This window comes from Xiphophorus hellerii, chromosome 3 (assembly GCF_003331165.1).
Source record: "Xiphophorus hellerii strain 12219 chromosome 3, Xiphophorus_hellerii-4.1, whole genome shotgun sequence".
NCBI lineage: Eukaryota > Metazoa > Chordata > Actinopteri > Cyprinodontiformes > Poeciliidae > Xiphophorus > Xiphophorus hellerii.
Window position 1 is genome coordinate 21,701,532 of NC_045674.1, and position 18,201 is coordinate 21,719,732.

The 18,201-nt window shown below is 36.2% G+C and overlaps 1 protein-coding gene across 2 annotated transcripts in view; it reads left to right on the forward strand.

Annotated features, from left to right (window-relative positions):
* Nucleotides 1–18,201, forward strand: part of cdkal1 (CDK5 regulatory subunit associated protein 1-like 1) — a 195,799-nt gene that overhangs the window by 74,703 nt on the left and 102,895 nt on the right. For both annotated transcript variants that reach the window (XM_032558700.1, XM_032558699.1), the window contains one exon: nucleotides 9,952–10,055. In XM_032558700.1, coding sequence (XP_032414591.1) covers nucleotides 9,952–10,055 — 104 coding nt within the window. The remainder of the gene's footprint in view (nucleotides 1–9,951; nucleotides 10,056–18,201) is intronic.

Genomic DNA, 18,201 nt, shown 5'->3' on the forward strand with positions numbered 1-18,201 from the left:
TATAAGCATTTTTGTGAGCTACTTTTCTGTTTTTCGTTTTTCCATGCACTCCTTCTTTCACACAATTTCTAACTGTGTTACAGGTCGTTACATTTCATTAGCTGTCTTGTTCCCATTCTCCATTTATTTGCTTTTTCTGGCTGTCAGTATCTTGTTCATTTGCATGAGGTTGTACTAAACACTGGTGGTAATGATCCTCTACCCTCACCCTAAGCCAGAAACCATCTTCATCATGTGTATCCTCCGGGCAGACAGGAAGGCCGGATGATTCAATGTAACAGACACTGACAGTACACTCGTGGTTTGAGATCTCTCCTTAACTCAACAAGTGATGAATTACTAACAGGCTGCTAGTGATGATCTGGCAGCTCATAGATTGAAATAAGTAATTTAAGGGCAAATACTGCTGATTGCCGCAGTGTTGCTTGAACCTGTGCAAATATATCTACTCTCTGTAGATATATCACGTAAGTTAGATGATTCTAACTTAATATAGGCTGTAGCTCAATATATAAAATACCTTGTCTTTATTTCAACAGCAAATTATTAAACAGTATGTGTGGTACAATTTGACGTCATACATAGAAATTCAGTGTGTTTGGTAATTAAATTAGATCACCAAATCAGATCAGTGGTATCTGTTTGAAGCATTTAGGTGTTTGGTAAATCAATTTTACAGACAAAACGCACTAGCAGTTATATTTTAGAGACACTTGAGGGTATTTTATGACAATTTGCAAACAATAGAAATTGTACTATTCATTAGCAAAAAAGCAGGTGGTTGTAAAATGTTTGAAATGATTGTCAATAATCATAGATGTTGAGACTAGATGCAGAACCTAAAAGCTACACCTCAGAAATTAGTGATCTGAGTTTTTAATGCTTCTTATCACAGGCATGGAAACTAACACAAACACATCCTCTTGGTAGGATACTACTGATTAGTAATGACTGCTGATAACAAATCCAGCTATTCATTTAAGACAACCCCAAATCATTAATTTGTCAAACACCATAAGCATTATTGAAATCAGGCCATGCAGAAGGTCAAAGATGTAATAACTTATCATCATACTGGCTAAAATATAATGAAGATTTTGCCATGGTCCTCCACTTGAAAAGAAGAAAACTTTTTGGAACTAAATATGCATTTGTGTCCTATTCTTACACTTCCATCAGCAAAATCAACGCTGTAAAGATAAGCTGGTCAAAAGTGTTTCACACTGATCCAAGAAACAGAGGTCATAGGTTATACAGCAAGAGATTTACTTCACGTTATTGCTGCTCTCGGGTAATCTAAAAACTACTGAATTGAGTGCACTTGGTCTTTACTACCCTTGTTTCACATTTTCACTTCACTTTTCTCAGACAAATGATGGTATGTGACATGTTGTGAACTGTTGACGATATGCGGTTGTATTGAATTTTGCAGTCTGTTGAGAAAAGGGGAATTTATCATTTCCTGCAAGATAAAACCTGAGCTTCAAAAGCGTGTGCTTAATTTCTTAACATGACATGCGAATGTCCTTCAGATTCCATCTGGGTTGAGCTTAGAAATGTTTCACAAATGCAAACTTCAACATCTCATGAATACAGACAAACACTGAAGAATTTAATTTCTCTGGGGTTGCTTTTATTCCAGATTTTAAATTTCTATTTTTCTGAAGTACTTGCCTAATCCATCCGGGAAACATAATGGATAACCTTGCAGCCCAAACAACATTTTATCCCTTTTTCTTTGTTCAGCTCCTTCTATTCACTTCAAGTTGTTTTTTTATGATTTTTTTCCTCTTACTCTAATGTTGCCATGTTTATCTACTTAAAGAAAAGATAATTCAATGTGGCCATTAAGTTGTGTTGAATATTGCATGATTCTATTGTTGGAAGCTTTATCCAAACTAAACAGAATTAATCTCTTTTTGTGTACTATTTTCTACTTGTTCCAGGTCTGTGGTTAGTTTATGTTCACACTGTAAACAATTCTAGCAGACTTGTGGCTCAGTTCTAATAGACCTTTATTCCTGCCAAATGTTTAATTTATGTAGTCACCATCAGTCACTGTAGCAAATTGCACATATGCACTAACAGACACTACATAAACAAAACCAGCAGAGAGACAGAATAGTGTCTGTGTGGTTGTATGTCAGAATGTATAGTGAATATATTTGTGTTGGCAATGAAACCCCCACTGTGTGAGCTGCTTCTTTTCTGCCATTTGCATCGTGGTGCCTGGACTCCTTCATCCACCACCCAGGCAAACACACTGGAGCAGTAGATATCATCCTCACTTATTTGTGCAGATGTGTTTCTGGAAATGTTTACCCAGCTGAAAAAAGCCTTGTAGTTGGAATTGCAACTACTGCATCTACTGTAGGAAAACTGTGGAAGCTGGTGGTTAAATGTTTAATCATTTAGCTGATGTCATATAGTTTATTTTACCAAATATGCTTGAAAATACCCCCAAAAATTGTGGGTTGCAATGGGATGAGATGACACAAATTTTGTGTAACATTAGATACTGTTGTGTATCTTTTTTAATTGCTCCCACTCTGATAAGTGCAGGTACACTGGGTGAGGGTACAGTTATACATGGTGAAATTCACAGTTTTCTCCATGTCGTGGCCAGATCAATAACTTGTTTTATTATTCTGATCATAGATTTATTAAATCTGTAATTGCTGTATTATACTGATGTAATTATGGCTGGAAATTTGTTCATAAAGTTTTCAACTAATCTCAGTAAATCTTTCTCTGCTTCAATCTTGAGTTTTTATTCTTTTACTAATGAGTAATACATGCATTTTACTTACATTTTTTCTTGACTTTTAAGCTGTATGCAAGTTGCCTTGAAATTCTTTGCCTGATCTTGTGTTTTTATAAAGTGCTGGTTGTAACCCTATTCTTTCAAGGAGCAGGAATGAAAAGTCTTCTGCCAAGCAGTTACAAAAACAGAAGTGAAAGAGAATGTTCTGATTTACTTCAGAAAAGTAGAATTACAGCAGAGCGAGGAGTGTTTACAATAGGATTTCTGATCACGTACATACATGTGCAGGATTGTTGTAATGCTTGGATGCACACAGTATACACAATCTACTTTGATTTTACACTTTAGCTCATGTTCAGCACATACAAACACATCTCTTCAAAAAAAAAAAAAGAAATCTTTATTTTAGCCCTGACACACGCTTGTATGCTTACTCCATTGCTTGCTTTCTCTCTCGATTTCTGTTTCTCTCTTATGCACCCACTCTCACAAACACAAACTTCTTCGAGCCTTGTACTATAGTGGTCTTTCATGCTGTTTATCAAACCAATGTATGGGTAGTTTTCAGCTCCAGTGATCTGAACATTTTATTCCATTTCACTCTTCCCCATTACCGAACACAGAAACACTCAAATACATGCCTGAGACTTCACACTCATGCACACACAATGTTCCTCCAGTGTTTTCTCCACATGCACTCAACAGAAGAGACACTGATCTCCCCAGTATATCCAAAAGATTGATGTGTCTCCTTGGGCAAAATGAGATTCTGTGCCATTACAAGGTAATACAGTACACAACCCCTGAGTAACTGAATTAGTCCTACTGTGTCACAGCCAAATGAAGTTTGTACATAGACATTCACATGTAACCACAACTCATCATCTAATGCTCCTTTTGCGCAATCTGGTTTCCTATATGCATCTTTTCAAGTGATAAATGGAGAACAATCATCACACCCAAGTCCCTCCACTGATCAGGTGTCTTCTGTGATGGTTTACAAATGTGAACCAGTCAACGTGTCTGAATGGGGAAATTTTCCTTTATGCAATCATTGCATCAGATTTAAAAGTGAATCATGAGTGTTTTGCAGGCAGTATGGTTAACATTTATCCTATCTCAATTTACACTTGTGCAAACCAAGCGGTCACATAAAAGTGTAGCATGCACACTAAAAACACTAACTGTATAAACATGTGAGTGCTTGTGTCAGGTGAGTTTCAGACCCCTTATCTAATTTTTATTTCTGTTTGGTTACTGCTTGTTTATTTTCTGGGTTTAAGTGTGCTTGTCATTTGAGACCAAAACAACATAAGTAGCCCTTTAAAAGAGCACGAGTAGCTAAATCTTTCTGAAATCAGTTACCTTGTATTTTTGGTTTGGTTTGGTTTTTGGAAAAAAAAGAAAGAAAAAATAACAACCATAAATGTGTACTAGTACTTGTTGGTGCATACAAATTTAAATCAAATTTTCAGTGGGGAACTGTAAACATTAACTTAGTTTAATCTGTGTGATCTGAATTTAAAAAACATTATAAAGTGTAAACTTGCACAACGGGTCTGTCGTCAAAATTTTAGACTGTAAAGTTTTAGCATTTTGTGTCTGTCGGAAGAGCATAAGATTTTTTTTATTTTATTACGGTTTAAGAGTCATGCATGTCAGTAATATATGTGGGCCACTTGATGGAATGTAATTGCACTTGAGTCGCACACTTCATGTGAAGTTTATGTCAAATGTCACATAAAGCAGTTGGAACATCAGAATAATGGAAAGAAAGAGACAAGTAAGAAAAATGTGGGTTAATCCAGACCGATATAGTCATTGATATTCAATATTCAATGATATGAACATATACTTTGAAATAAAAAAATAAATAAAATCAGTTCAGTGCCCTTGTGAACAGAGTACATATAGGAAATGCACCATAAAATTGAGTTTGGCAAAATATTCATGTTCATGTGGATAAAAGTTCAGAGTGGAAACAATATTTTGGCTCTTAAAGTGAGTTCTAAGATGACATGAGATTAGATCAACTTTTCGATCCTTATATTTATCAACCCAGTTTATTTTTTTTTATTTACCAGAGCAAGCAAAATCAAAAAAGTATTACATTTACAGCTACTAAATGTAGAAAGTAGAACCTCATGTTTTTTGAACAAATAAAATCTCTTATGTAGTTAGATGTAACGATTTAAACTTCTAATGCTTATTCCAGCTAAAGGCGATAATGCAGCTGGACAAATAATTATTTAAAACTGCTGTGAATAAGCAGCCACTGGAAAGCCTCCTTTTCTTTATCAACTTAACCAGACTTAAATGTGATGAATATTTTGCTGATTAGCGGAAATTTGTAAAATGACAATATCACACATTTCATTCCTTCAATATCGCATTGGTGTTATTGAAAGGAGCAGACTTATTTTAGCTTGTCTTTGAGAATTATTACATGTCTGAATATTAAGTACTGAAAATGTTGTACAGAAGCATCAGGGAAACCAGTGTAACATTGGTGGGATTTATCAGTCAGCTAAATTATAGTGTTCAGTGTTGCAGCTGGATTCATCAGCTGTTCAAGTTGTGGCGTGTCCGTAAGTTCAGATCTTATCTCTGTGCAGCATTTGTACTCACTGTTAGTAACCCTGAAGGTTCAGCAATAAACATCTTACCATTCTTTTCCAGTAACAATGACCCGATTGATCTAGTACAAACAGAGTCTCTAAAGATCTGCCTACAGACAAAACAGGCAGTCGTGAAAACAGTTTCTATATAGACTAGGAGTTGTGGTTTCACACACAAATGCACATGACCTTGCAGGCATTCCCAAGCTGCATTTTCTTGTCAAAACAACAAAGGAAGTTACTGTAGAAGTTGCTAAAACACTGTAGGGAACATGAGGCACCCTTTTTAAAACGGCTCTTTCAGCGTCTAATACCACAAACATGAGACTCAAATGAATAGGCTAGATGCAGCAGCTGAGTTTGAACATTGTATGAAACAAACCCCAGCTACATATCAAACACTCTCCACAGACAGCTGGAAGACAAAAATGTTGTAAAGATTTATTGACAAGTAGGGATTATGTCAAATGTTTCTGAATTTTATTTATTTATATGTAAACCCAAGATTACTTACTTTAAGTTTAAAGTAATTTATTACTTCTATTACAGCAGGGAGGCCATTTATTTATTTAGTTTGATCTGGGGCCATAATCTATAAAATTAAGAGTCAACTTGAATAATAAGGGAATGATATAAAATCTGTAAAAAAAAAAAAAAAAAAGTGCTAAATCCTAAAAATTAACTGGCAAAGTTAATAGCAAATCAAAACACTTCTAAAATGTAACCAGCCTGAAAATTACACATAAAAACATTAAATAGTAAAATACAAACAATATTAAAAATAAAATCCCATTTTATTTGTTGAGCTCAATTTTTAGCGTAACTAGAAATTAAAACATTAACTGACTTTTTGGCAATTAAGCACTGAGATAATTTAGATCCAGTGTTATTCTAACCACTTCAGAGCTTTGCCACATGATGGAGGAATTAGAGAGGCAAATTAGTGAAATGTTAAAAAGCCAGGAAAATTATTTACAATTTTGAGCAAAAAATAAATGAATTTCTAAAAATCCAAGGACATTTTGCATAATTTAGTATTTGCACTGACAATTAACATTTCTGTCTATACACTGTTGCGTTTCTCTTGGCAAATCTGAAGACTCACGAAAAATACTGTTTTTGCTTTAAAGTTGAGCCAAGTTAAGCTGTAAAAGAAGCTCTGAACATTAAACAATTGCTTTAATCCTAAATCCTTATTATGGCTTAATATATACAAATATATACTTAATTTTGTTTTTATTGGGGTATTTGGTATGCTTGCAGAGTGTGTATGTAATTTGTAGTAGGTTAAACTGCCAACTCGTTTTTCTGAATTAGTAATCATCTTCTATTCATTGCTCTTATTAGGTCTTCTCTCTATTGTGCTGGCATTCTTTGTTCCTTGACTCCACATTATTTAGCCACCTCCACTTTGACTTTGAGATGACACTAACAACAAACTTACAGGCTTTATGCATTGTTCAGATATATAATGGGAGTTTTAAGACATTGTTTGCTCATATACCCACTTCATCCGCCTCCAAGTCCCATCAATAAGCGAAGTGAATAATCTGTCTTTACAATTTGTAAAGTGCCCAGACTCCTCCGTACAGTCTAAGCTTTGTTTTCTTAATTACATTTTGAAGCTAGCACAATGCAAACCCCCATAAACACATGCATTCTCTTTTTTGAATACACCAATGGCCCAATTTGTTTATGCATAATGCACTTTTCTAATTAATGTGTAGATACTAAATGCTTATCAGAATGAAAACATTTTTCTTGCTCCATTCACTTCCAGTGCGTCTCTTTAAGATTTTGCATAAGTGAGGTTCTGCAAAGAAGAAAATACTCTTGTGTATGAGCCTGGGTGTCAAGGGAGCTTTGCAAGAGTGTACATGGAGAAATACCCAGAGTTTTGTTTCTTTGTTACACTTTGAAGGCTACAGTAACACAATAGCCTTTGTCTAAAATTACCTACATACGGGACTCAGATACACCTGGGAAGTAGCCTTTTACATTCTTACACATTAATGAATTACTCTGATGTCAGCTGCAGGAGCCCCCTCTATGGTTTAATTAACAGGAACGAAACAGAAGGGTTAGGACAGGTACAAAGTAGGAAAGGGATGGTAGCTAATAGGTGGGTGGTGGTGGTGTACTTTGAGTTTGAAGTGTACGTGGTAAATAAGATTTTGAAAAATTTTAAAACTCAGTCTAAGGCATTACAGACAACTGTTTACAGCCTAAAAAAATCTGAAAAAGAAAATCAGCAAGACTCCTGTTGCTGTCACTGCTACTAATTCTGCAACATAATTGTCAGTGCTGTACATATGCAGCTGCTGAATAGCAGTTCCCCTTGTATCTCCTTCAGCACTATTAGAAATAGTTGGTGCTATAGCTAAATTCAAATGTATATTCAATATAAGTTTGGTATCAGACAGAAACATGATGTTGAGTGACTCTTGGATTTTAACTAAACATACATTGATTTATTTCTAAGCATAACAAACAAAAATTTATAACATTGTCCAAAGAATTTGTGTTGCTGATAAGTTGAACAATATTGTCATCCCAATATCAGCAAGTGCAATATCAGCATCTCAGTTCTGTTTGTTTGGTCGCAATAAGACACTATATATATTTTTTATATCATCTTCCACTTTAGTACACCTTAGGACCTATGTCCATGTCAACTTCTTAATGTTGATTTTGTGTCAGAACAATAACTGTCTATTTGATTCCTTTTTTATTAATTATATCCCTAAAGTACCATATTTTTGTCTAATTTGGAGATGTAATATAAAATCACATACCTTTCAGAGCAGAATATGATTAGAGTATTGGTAAGTGGAGGGTGCTCTTCTGCAGCCCAGCTTGAACACAAGACAAGCTTGTGTCAGAGACATTAATGATGTTTCACTCACTCTCTAGGTCTTAAAGTGTTGACTAGCTTTTGCAGCTTGCTGAAGCTTATGAAAAAGTCAGATCCACTGTTGTTGTGATACTGGACAAATGTTTATCAGGGGTGCACTCACACAGCCATATGAGCAAACGTCCACATAATTGATGCAAATACACACACACTGACAACCAAGCCTCCGACTGTCTCTTGAGATTAATGTTGGTGTGATCCACTCAGTGAGGGCTGATCACATTAGAATGGATGTACCCCCAGTGGTGTGTGTGCATGCTTGTACACAGGACCCCATCTGTCTGTGTTTTCTCCACAGTTAGGTTCTGTGACCTAGCTACCATCTTCAGTGCTCTCGGCTAGGATCAACAATACCCTTAGAGTGGGGGTGTCAGTCTCATTTCCATTGTGGGCCATATCAAGATCACAAATGTCCTCAGTAGGCCGGTTGTGGCAAAATGTATTGATAAAACTACCCGTACAAACACAATAAGTTGCTGTCTGCATTTGAGGAGTACTTCTTAAAATTAAATGTTGAACATCTTTTCACATTGACATAAGTTGCCAGCATACAGATAAATACTGCTTTGATTTGATTGATAAATAATATTTGAAGGTTTTGTTTTGTTGTGTTGTGTGTAATATTTTTTTTCTTCTGGGAATTCTTAGGAAAACCACTGACCACTTGTTCTGCATATGGAACAACACTGTTTAAGTCAATACGCTGCATAGGTTTCTCAACAGCAAACAACTAGAATCAGAGTTGAATGTTGTCTATATTTATAAATGAACTGCTGAAAGCAACATATTGTTTTTGAGTCCAATGTGACAAATTTGAGGTCATCCTTGCAAATGCTCTCTATATAAATAGTTCTGCTCAATTTTCTGTTGCTTTTTAGTTGACTTACACTCTTAGAGAAAAAAAGCATTTATTTGATGCAAATAAAGGGTTATTTGACACTAAGATCTACCCTAGACTCCGTACACTGCTATCATTCTACATCTTGGTGTGAGACAGTAATTTTTTATATTTTTTTAAATTTTCTTTTTCCTGCTTCATTCTTCAGCTTCTGTCTTTTCATGGTGAATTAAAATTAAGCTTCTCTATTTTTGTAACAGAACACTGCATTGAGTCAAGGCTTTCCACTGTTCCCTTAAAGACAGCTGTCTGTGGTCCTTTTGAAAGGAGCTAAAGTCTTTATGAGGGTTTTATGAGGAAAAGGACAGTTTTGACTCTGGTTTAACGTATGGTGAGGCTTATCTGTTGACTAAAATCAAGTATTTTCATTTAGGTTTCTTCCCTTAATTGTTACTGTTTCAATTTGTTTTCATGAACATTTGCAATGATGTTTGATTAATTTATATCATGCTTTGTTTTTAACTTTCTGTTCAGAAGATGAATCATCATTGCTTTGCTTTGTTTCCTTACATTTTATATTGTCTGTATATTATATGCTTTGTGTTTTTTTTCTTCTTTGTCAAACACTTTAAATCGTCGATCTTAAAAGGGAGCTGTATGAGTATATTTTGCTTGTTTAAGCTGAAGCAAACTCAACTAAACACCAAGTGCTTGTTAATCTAATTCAACCAATGACAGACTTTGTACTTTTATTTAAAATAATGCATATTTCAAAGTGATGATGAGCCAACTTTCTACTTTGTTCATGTTGTTCCAGGTGTTTGAATGCATGTACGTACTGCAAGACAAAACATGCTCGAGGAGACTTGGCCAGCTATCCCATAGAGGAGCTTGTGGAACGAGCTAGACAGTCTTTCCAGGGTGAGTATCTTAATTTGACTCTACACATACAGTACAATCACCATGTTACTTAGAATGTTGGTATTTAATCATTATTAATTTATTATTATAAAATCATTCAATACAGATGGTAATAGGAAAGTTGCAGAAAATACACAACTAGTAATTACTGTCTGAACATGTTGTAGACATGAACATGCCAAGGGTATCTATGTTCTTGGAAAGAGTATGGTGGGGTAGTTTGATTTATAATTCAGTGTGTGCCCATGAGTGTTGCTCTTGGTTTGCTATGCAGTTGCAGCATATTTGTATGTTTGTGTGTCCTATTACGAGGTTCTCGGTTTGAGTAACACATGTTGATGTTTTTGTTCTTGGGGAGAGGCTCCTGCCAGTTGGCTTTAGTTTTGTGCCAAAGGAACAGCTGTTGTGCCCTGGCATCTGTTTCTTAAGAACACTCTCCCAGAATCCCAAACTGCACAGCAGGCTACTCTTCCATCAAGCCCCAGGCGGGTCAAACAAGGGCAAGTTTACACACTGCTGCCCCAGAAGTCCAGCTATCTCACCTAGAAGCAGTGGTGTCATCAGTTTTAGGACGGGCACCAATTTATTGTCATATATTATTGTAGTGTTATTTGAAAAAAAATTATTTTGCTTTGTGTGGGAATATTCAACAGCTGCTGCAATATTATTATTAGGATTTATATTTTACACACAAATATACAAATATTGGTTTTATGAATTTCTTTTTGTTTGTGACATGAAATGTACACAAATCTCTTTAACACAGAGCTTAATAGAAATGCAATATGTTCTTGTTGGACATTTTCTGGATTCTGCTGTGTCAGTGCAGCAACATTTATATGAGCCATGGCTTTTCAAAAATAAGGCATAATTTTTTGATGAGGCTCTCACATTACAGGGGCAAAGAAAAATTGAAAAGAAGATGTCCTTGTCAAGGGCAGTTTTTAGTAAGTCCCTCCCAGATCCCTCCAAAACAGCTGCATCTATGCCACTGCCACAGGGTGGGCAGTCAAGGGCAAACGCACCAGCTGCCCAGACCTTGATGTGTGTTGGCGTGTGGGCGTGTGTGTGTGTGTTTTTACACATAAGTGATGTGTTAAAAAAATTGAAAAAAATAAAATAAAAAGAACCTCACCACCAATTGGTTTTGGAAAGATTGAAAAGATAGACATTTTGATATTTTGTGAGCAGCACATGCAATTTTTTCTGTCAATAAAAGGGTCATGCTTTTTTTTTAAAGAAAACCTACTAGCGCCAAGTAAAACTGAATCCTCCAATTAAAACAGTACTTAAAAACTGTTATGTAAATTGGAAACATCAACTAACCAATCCACCAGTCAGGTTGTTACTGATGGGCTTTTTTAGAACTCAAAAGGAAACTGAAAAGTGGCATCAGCTTTCATTATTATTGTTACTATTACAGTTGTCTCAGTTGAAAATAGAAAAACAAAATACATTTAACATTATTTGTTAAACACACTCACTTTTAAAGCAAAGTGAGTGTATAGCTCGCTTGCTTCACAAGTGAGCTATACAATTAATAATCACATTTACGTAAATATTCACTACAGTGGCTAACAATCCTTGTACTTGAGGTAGTTAGAGATGATGTTATTAGTGGTAAAGATAACTGAATACCCTAACTATACATCTTTCTTCAATAAATAACCAAAATATTACATCTTACTTGTAATTGATCCACAGATCTATGTAAAACAGACATGAATGCATGTAAAGCATTTCTATGTCTTAATGACGGGACCTGTGACTAAACCTGCCCACAAGGTGGCATGATGATGTCATCATAGCCCCAAGTAATAGGATCCCTCAATGAAGTAAAGAATGTTGCACAGAGAAATCACAGCATATAAGTGTCAGTATACCATTTTCTTATTGCATTTTAGGATAGTTTTGTGAATCTAAATCCTTTGCACTGATGTTCTGGAGATGTCCCAAAACTTATTTTCACTTCATTCTTTTGCATGTGTTTTTCATTTCAGAATTCACATCAGATTATGCTCTAGAGTTTACAGCTTTCAGAAATGTGTTTTTTTATGGGGGGGGCGGCTGTTCCATTTAACGGTATTGTACATTTCTATTTCACATTTTTCAGGAGGTGATTATAAAAAATTCTCCCAAACCAGTAAAATTCACAATATGTTTTCAGTTATAATTATTCATCTTTCAACCAATAAAGCTATGCAGCTAAATTTATTTCATCTGGTCCATCATGATTACTTCCATTTATTGTTATAGCAACCTGCAAACAGCAGTGCACAGTTAGTATAGTTTCTGTGAGGCTGAAATTACCCCCCCAAGCAAATTTTTAAATATACTTGTTCCTAAGTCTGATTTATTACTTCAGAATTATGCTTTAATTTAAAAAATATTAGAGAGAGACTTTTTTTAGGAGAAGCCATGAAGTACAGCCATTAAATTTAGAAGAGTTACACAAAGTCAAAAACATTTTGAGAGCCAAAGGAGTCAATTAAAGACATAAATAGGAAGACAGAGACCGAAATGTGTGAGCTTACAAAGTTTGAATATACTGATCAGGAAATTAAATCTGACCTGTTTACCAAATGAAAATATTTTGTATAATGTGTGAACATCTGGTTAAAGACTACAACGGCCATAGATGCTGATATGGAAATGGTGTTTGACTGTCAGTCTGCTCTTATTGAATTCAATCAAGTTTATTTTAAAGTTTGATTTTAGACCTTTTATCTCAAGGCATTTACCAACAGGTCAAATTCATAAGCAGTAACTAAAACCCAAAAAGTAAGGATAAGTGTATAAGTGGGGGTCCCATTTTTCCACTGTTTAAGACCAAACTTTAGTCGGTTTGGTATTCATTGGTAAGCCTGAGAAAACATTTAAAGTACTTTATTCTTGCTGAGTGGCATTATTGATAAGAAGGTTTCATCAGAATTATTTATTCTTATTCAGGAATAATTACAATTGTGCACCATTTGGTAATCTGATGTATACATTTTCTGTCACATGAAATGTCTGTTTTCTTCAACAGTTGAAATGATATGTCACATTTCTGAATGAAAGGCACAGTGTGTTCTCTCCATCAAATATTTTTGAATTACATCACGGCAGTGTAGCAATTCCCCCATCCTCTCCGTCTCCCTCTATTAGCCACCTTTTTCTTATCTCAAATAAATTGAGTCTTACAAATGGACTCTGCAATTTGATTTACTATTTGATCTGTTTTGAATGGAAATACGCTGAAAGTATGAATTGCTAATTTTGATTGGCCGACCTGCCAGTTTTGGAGGTATTTGACTGGTTTATCTCTGGGAACTTTGAAAGGATTTATGGGATTTATTCAAATACGATTTGAGGTATATAGCTCTCTTTCCATCTGGAAAAGGGTGGGAGAATGTGCGTGCACAGCTTTTAAAGTAATCTGAATTATTCAAATGTATGAATGTATAATTTTTAACATCAGAGAGGTTTGTTAATGCATGCAGGTAATGGAGGCTGTGAATGTCATGGCAAATGACAAGCTTGTGGGTGTGTATGACTATTTGGGAGATGAGTGTAGAGGTTTATATGTGGAGTTTATGACACATGGTGAGAAGAAGGGAGTGGGCTGGCCTGTGTGTCAGGAGAAAAGGGTGCATCTTAAGGTGCATATTTTTCTGGAAAAGAAGAAAAAATGGTGGAAAACCTGGTATTTGATAGTTTTCTTCTGGAAGTGGGAGTATCCTCCTTAAGTTCTTGTATAAATGATAGAAATCCTCTTAGTTCTTGGTAAATATTATCCTTCTGTGCCACTCCAATCCATGACTCTTCCATGCACCGTCTACTCCCAGTCAGCAAGTTGCATTTAGTTCAGTGTCTTTGTCAAAGATGATATTCAAAAGGATTTTTTTTGTTTTGTTTTTATTGATTTTTAGTTACCTCTGCAATGTAGTCTTTACTTTCAACTTTACTGTGTAAAGTATTCCTTTAACACGACTCTTACTGCTGTCGCAGAGTTTTTTGCCTTGTATTTTGGCATATTGAAGAACATGTTTCATGGGTTTAAATATAACATAATGAAGGGGATATTTTGTAATATCAAGTCTTATGTGTCACATTTATTTCATGTGATGCTGTTATGAATTGTGCATGTGCATAGAAATATAGACTGGGGAATTTTCTGCCCTCTTAATGGGCAGAAAATTATTACTGAAATTAATATGGAAGTCAGTGATTTACTGTCAGTTTTATGGATTCATCATGCTGAGAAAAGTAAAGCCTGTCCTCTAAACATTATGGCTCTCAGAAATAACATGGGCAACAGAGCCAGGGTAAGATGCCAGGGCTGACCAGAGAGATAAAGCTCTATTTTTGTTGTGGTCCTCAAACTCCTCACTGCTGCTGATGCCCTGTCATTTTAAACTGTCACTAGGGTGTGTTTGAAATGGCCCTGTCTGAAACAGGATGTGACGCTTCCTAGGCACAGACACACGAGGATCATTCCCACATGACACAGTATATTAGTGTGTGACATGCATTGCAGCAATCATGATGCAATTTAGATTTTGGGCTCAAGCTAAGGCTGGAGGCTTAGCTTGAAATACCTTCATGAAATGTTGCTATGCTCAAAGAACACTTAGTTTTTCTACATGATAATAATTTTACAATTAGTTGATGGGAGAAATGTTGTTGCCTCTCAAATTGTCTGTTTACTTGATGCACTGCAGGCACAAAAACCCCACTAATGTTCAGAGACATCATCTGCTTTTTTTTCACATTTCCACATGACTGCTAGCATCAGTGTTAAACACAGATATTAACAGAAATGACACTGCTTAGTTTCTGGGTTCCAGCTGGATGACATATGACAGATAGCCAGAGATAGACAGACAGATATACAGCTCGCTGGGTAGGTCCAACATCTGTGACAGGTGTCAGCTCCTGTTTGCCTCTGCTGCTGCAGTTATGCCAGACGAGGCTGCCAAAGTTCGTCGGCTATGATCCTGTATGGCTGAGTGGATTATTCAGGTTGCAAGATATAGTTTAGTGCCTTTGAATTACACCTGGAATCAGATTACATGAAGGGTCAGTGAACCTTGCAGGGGATGACTGGTCATCACCTCAGAACAGAAAAGGTTAGAGAAAAGAGTTTGGTCATGCAGGAAACACGTTTGGCAGATGCACTGGGTCAAAGCAGATGTGATTGTGAAGAAGTTCAGAAGCTGTTGGCATTATCACAACGTCCTGTAGAGTGCAGAGATTGAAAACAAAACTCAAGCCAAAGGGAGAACTGCCAAGAGATTTAAATATTGATGGGAGCATTGATCACAGTTTAGTCACCAAAGTGCCATTTATTGAAAAGAAGTGGAAAACTGCTGAGCATGCAAGAATGGGTACAAATTTCCTGTATGAAGGCAGTCAAATTCATTATCCCCTGCAAGAGCTCTCATGGAGAAGCTAAAATGGATTTTCTGAATCACTTCCAGGCCAATAACTCGCTGATGTTTTTCACACAGACAGAGGTTTTCCCCCTGTGTGCTACAACTGAGATATAACCCAGGCTACAGCTACGCCAGCGTTCAGCCATACATTATGTCACCACTTCTGTACCAAAGCACTATTCAGCAATAACAAGTTGTATGTGTGCAGAGCTCTGAAACATTTCAACAGATGTATAGCGGTGTCAGTTGCGCTGAACACTTTTTTTTTCAGCACAAATTAAAAAAAAGGTTGCTTTTAAAGCCATAAAAGCTTGCACACCAGGGTTCATAAACCAACTGTGCAGAATTAGGGAAACTTTCAAGACTTCAGCCATAAAGCTTGTTCTTTTGCTGCACAGTACGTACATTTAAAGCAGTGTCGAGTTTGCACTTAATATGTGGGGATGTTCCCCTATGTTTTCTCTTAGCTTTAAAGATAACACTTTAGAGAACTTATATAAGGAAGGAAGTGTTGGCATTTTTTTTTTTTCATCACACCCTTTAAGGTTGCCTGACACTGACTCATCTCAGTTAAATTGAACTGAAAGAGGTTATATGTTTGTTTCAGTTATTCAATTCAAAAAGTGGAACTTATTTAGATTCATTTTACAAAATTATCTATTCCACACATCTTATCTGTTAATTTTGCCCTATGGCTACATTTTTCCTTCCACTCAACTTTCCATGAACAGATAGCTTTTTACCAACATTTAGGTTTGACTCTCCTTTTTCAAGGTGTCAGTTACTGTTGGAGGCCCGTTGAAGCAACATTTCTCCCCATGATAGGTTGAGGGTGGTGAGTGTGATTTAGTTGGTAAAAACACAGAATGCTTGTGTTTTTTATCACCTTAAAAGTAATCAATTTCAGAATAGTGTTTCCTAATGATGACTGAAAAATTTCTATGTAATTTATTCCATTTGCTTTTCTTGATCTAAATAATTGTAGTTACAGAAAATGTGAAAAAATATAAATTTTTAACTTTTATATTATCACATTTTTTCTGGAATTTATCTTCTCATGCACTCACACTCACCAACACACAATGAATACTTCCTGAGGCTGTCTCTTCAAGCAAGGTTTGTGTAACCCAGCTGCAGCCTCACCTCTACCAGAGCTCATTATGCATGGACATGAGGCTCATTGTGTGTTCGTGTTGCGTCTGTCTGTTTATTCTTGGTTTGACAAGTTGAAAGCCACTGGGACTGTAAAGAGGAGAGGGGACTGTTATTTTCTTGTCTCGGTTCTTGTACCTTTTAAATATATATTTATTTCTGGTTTACCCCTAAAGTTCAGCTAAACTGCTGCTGTCCTTCATTTGTGCCTCTGCCTCTATATTCTTGTTTGACCTCTTTTAATTCTCTCCCTGAGCTGGACAAAAAGACAGCAGAGGGTGGTGTGTGTGCACGTGGGCGTGTGTGAGTATATGCGCGCGTGTGTGTACCGTCTCCTCCTGTGATTTAGTGCCAAGCTGGCAGCCGAGAGCAGTGAATAGGGGGCCCCTTCCATACAAAGAGAGCACATATACACAGGGACACACGCACAACTCCCAGTCAATGCCAGACTGCAGGCCACCAACCACACACCTGGCATGCTGCTATTATGTCACCAGTGTGTTGTGTGTCTGCGTGCATTGGTGTGTGTTTGTGTGTGATTGTGTAAGTCCAGCAGACACCATCTGCTCTGTCCTCTGTGAACTTGTCCACACCCCTCCTCTCGCTGTTCCACTTTGCCACATCAGAATAGTTTACAACCTCTGACAATCACTTTATTTTACCATCCTACTGTATTTCCACTGAAATGCACTGTGCTACTAAATACTCTATATTATGTTACACCTGGACTTCACATGTATTTACAACTGTAGGGTTACATCTGTCTCCCTTTGGATTGTTGCTGTGTTACTGTATGTAATGCAATCTAAATCTGGAACTCCAGATGTCTCAACTTCAGTAAGACATACATTCAAATGCTCGTTTTTTTGTTTATTTTTAGTCATGTGATTTTTTTTTTTATTATTTGGGGGGAGGGGGGGTTGTCACTAAATGGATTGTAAAAGGAAGAACGAGAGTAAATATGAATTTAAAAACTGTAATCACCTGCAAATAAGCTAAGTTTATTTTTCTGATAATGGAGAAATGGTTTCATGGGATTTCTTTTAACATTAAATGTTATTTTATTGCACTGGTTACTTTTTTCTGAAATCTATTTTCCTGATATTTCCCCTTCCCAGTTTTTTCCCCCTTTTTCCTCACTAAGAGGCTATGTTTATTACAGTGTTTTCCTCTGCACAACATATTGTGGGGGTGGGGACCCTGTTCCCCGCTCAGTCAATAGGTGGCAGTAAAATACTTGAATTAATGCTTGAGCCATGTGCTTGGCTTTCTGGCCTTGTTATTGTCTGAGAGTCATCTTGTGCCTGGTAAAATGTTTAACTGCTGGAAATCCTCTGACTCACATTTGGGTTTTATGTCCTTTCTCCAAAGTGCATTTCTGTGTTTCTATTTATGCTTGTTCCCTCTTTTTTAGCTGTTCATCACACTGCTGTTCTGTCATTTGGTATTAAAATTAGAAGCATTAGGAACATTTCTCCACAAAAAACTGCAAGTGCAACATTGCTATAGGAGATGTGTAAATACAAATATATACATATGTGTATATTTTTATATGTATGGAAATATACACATCTTCA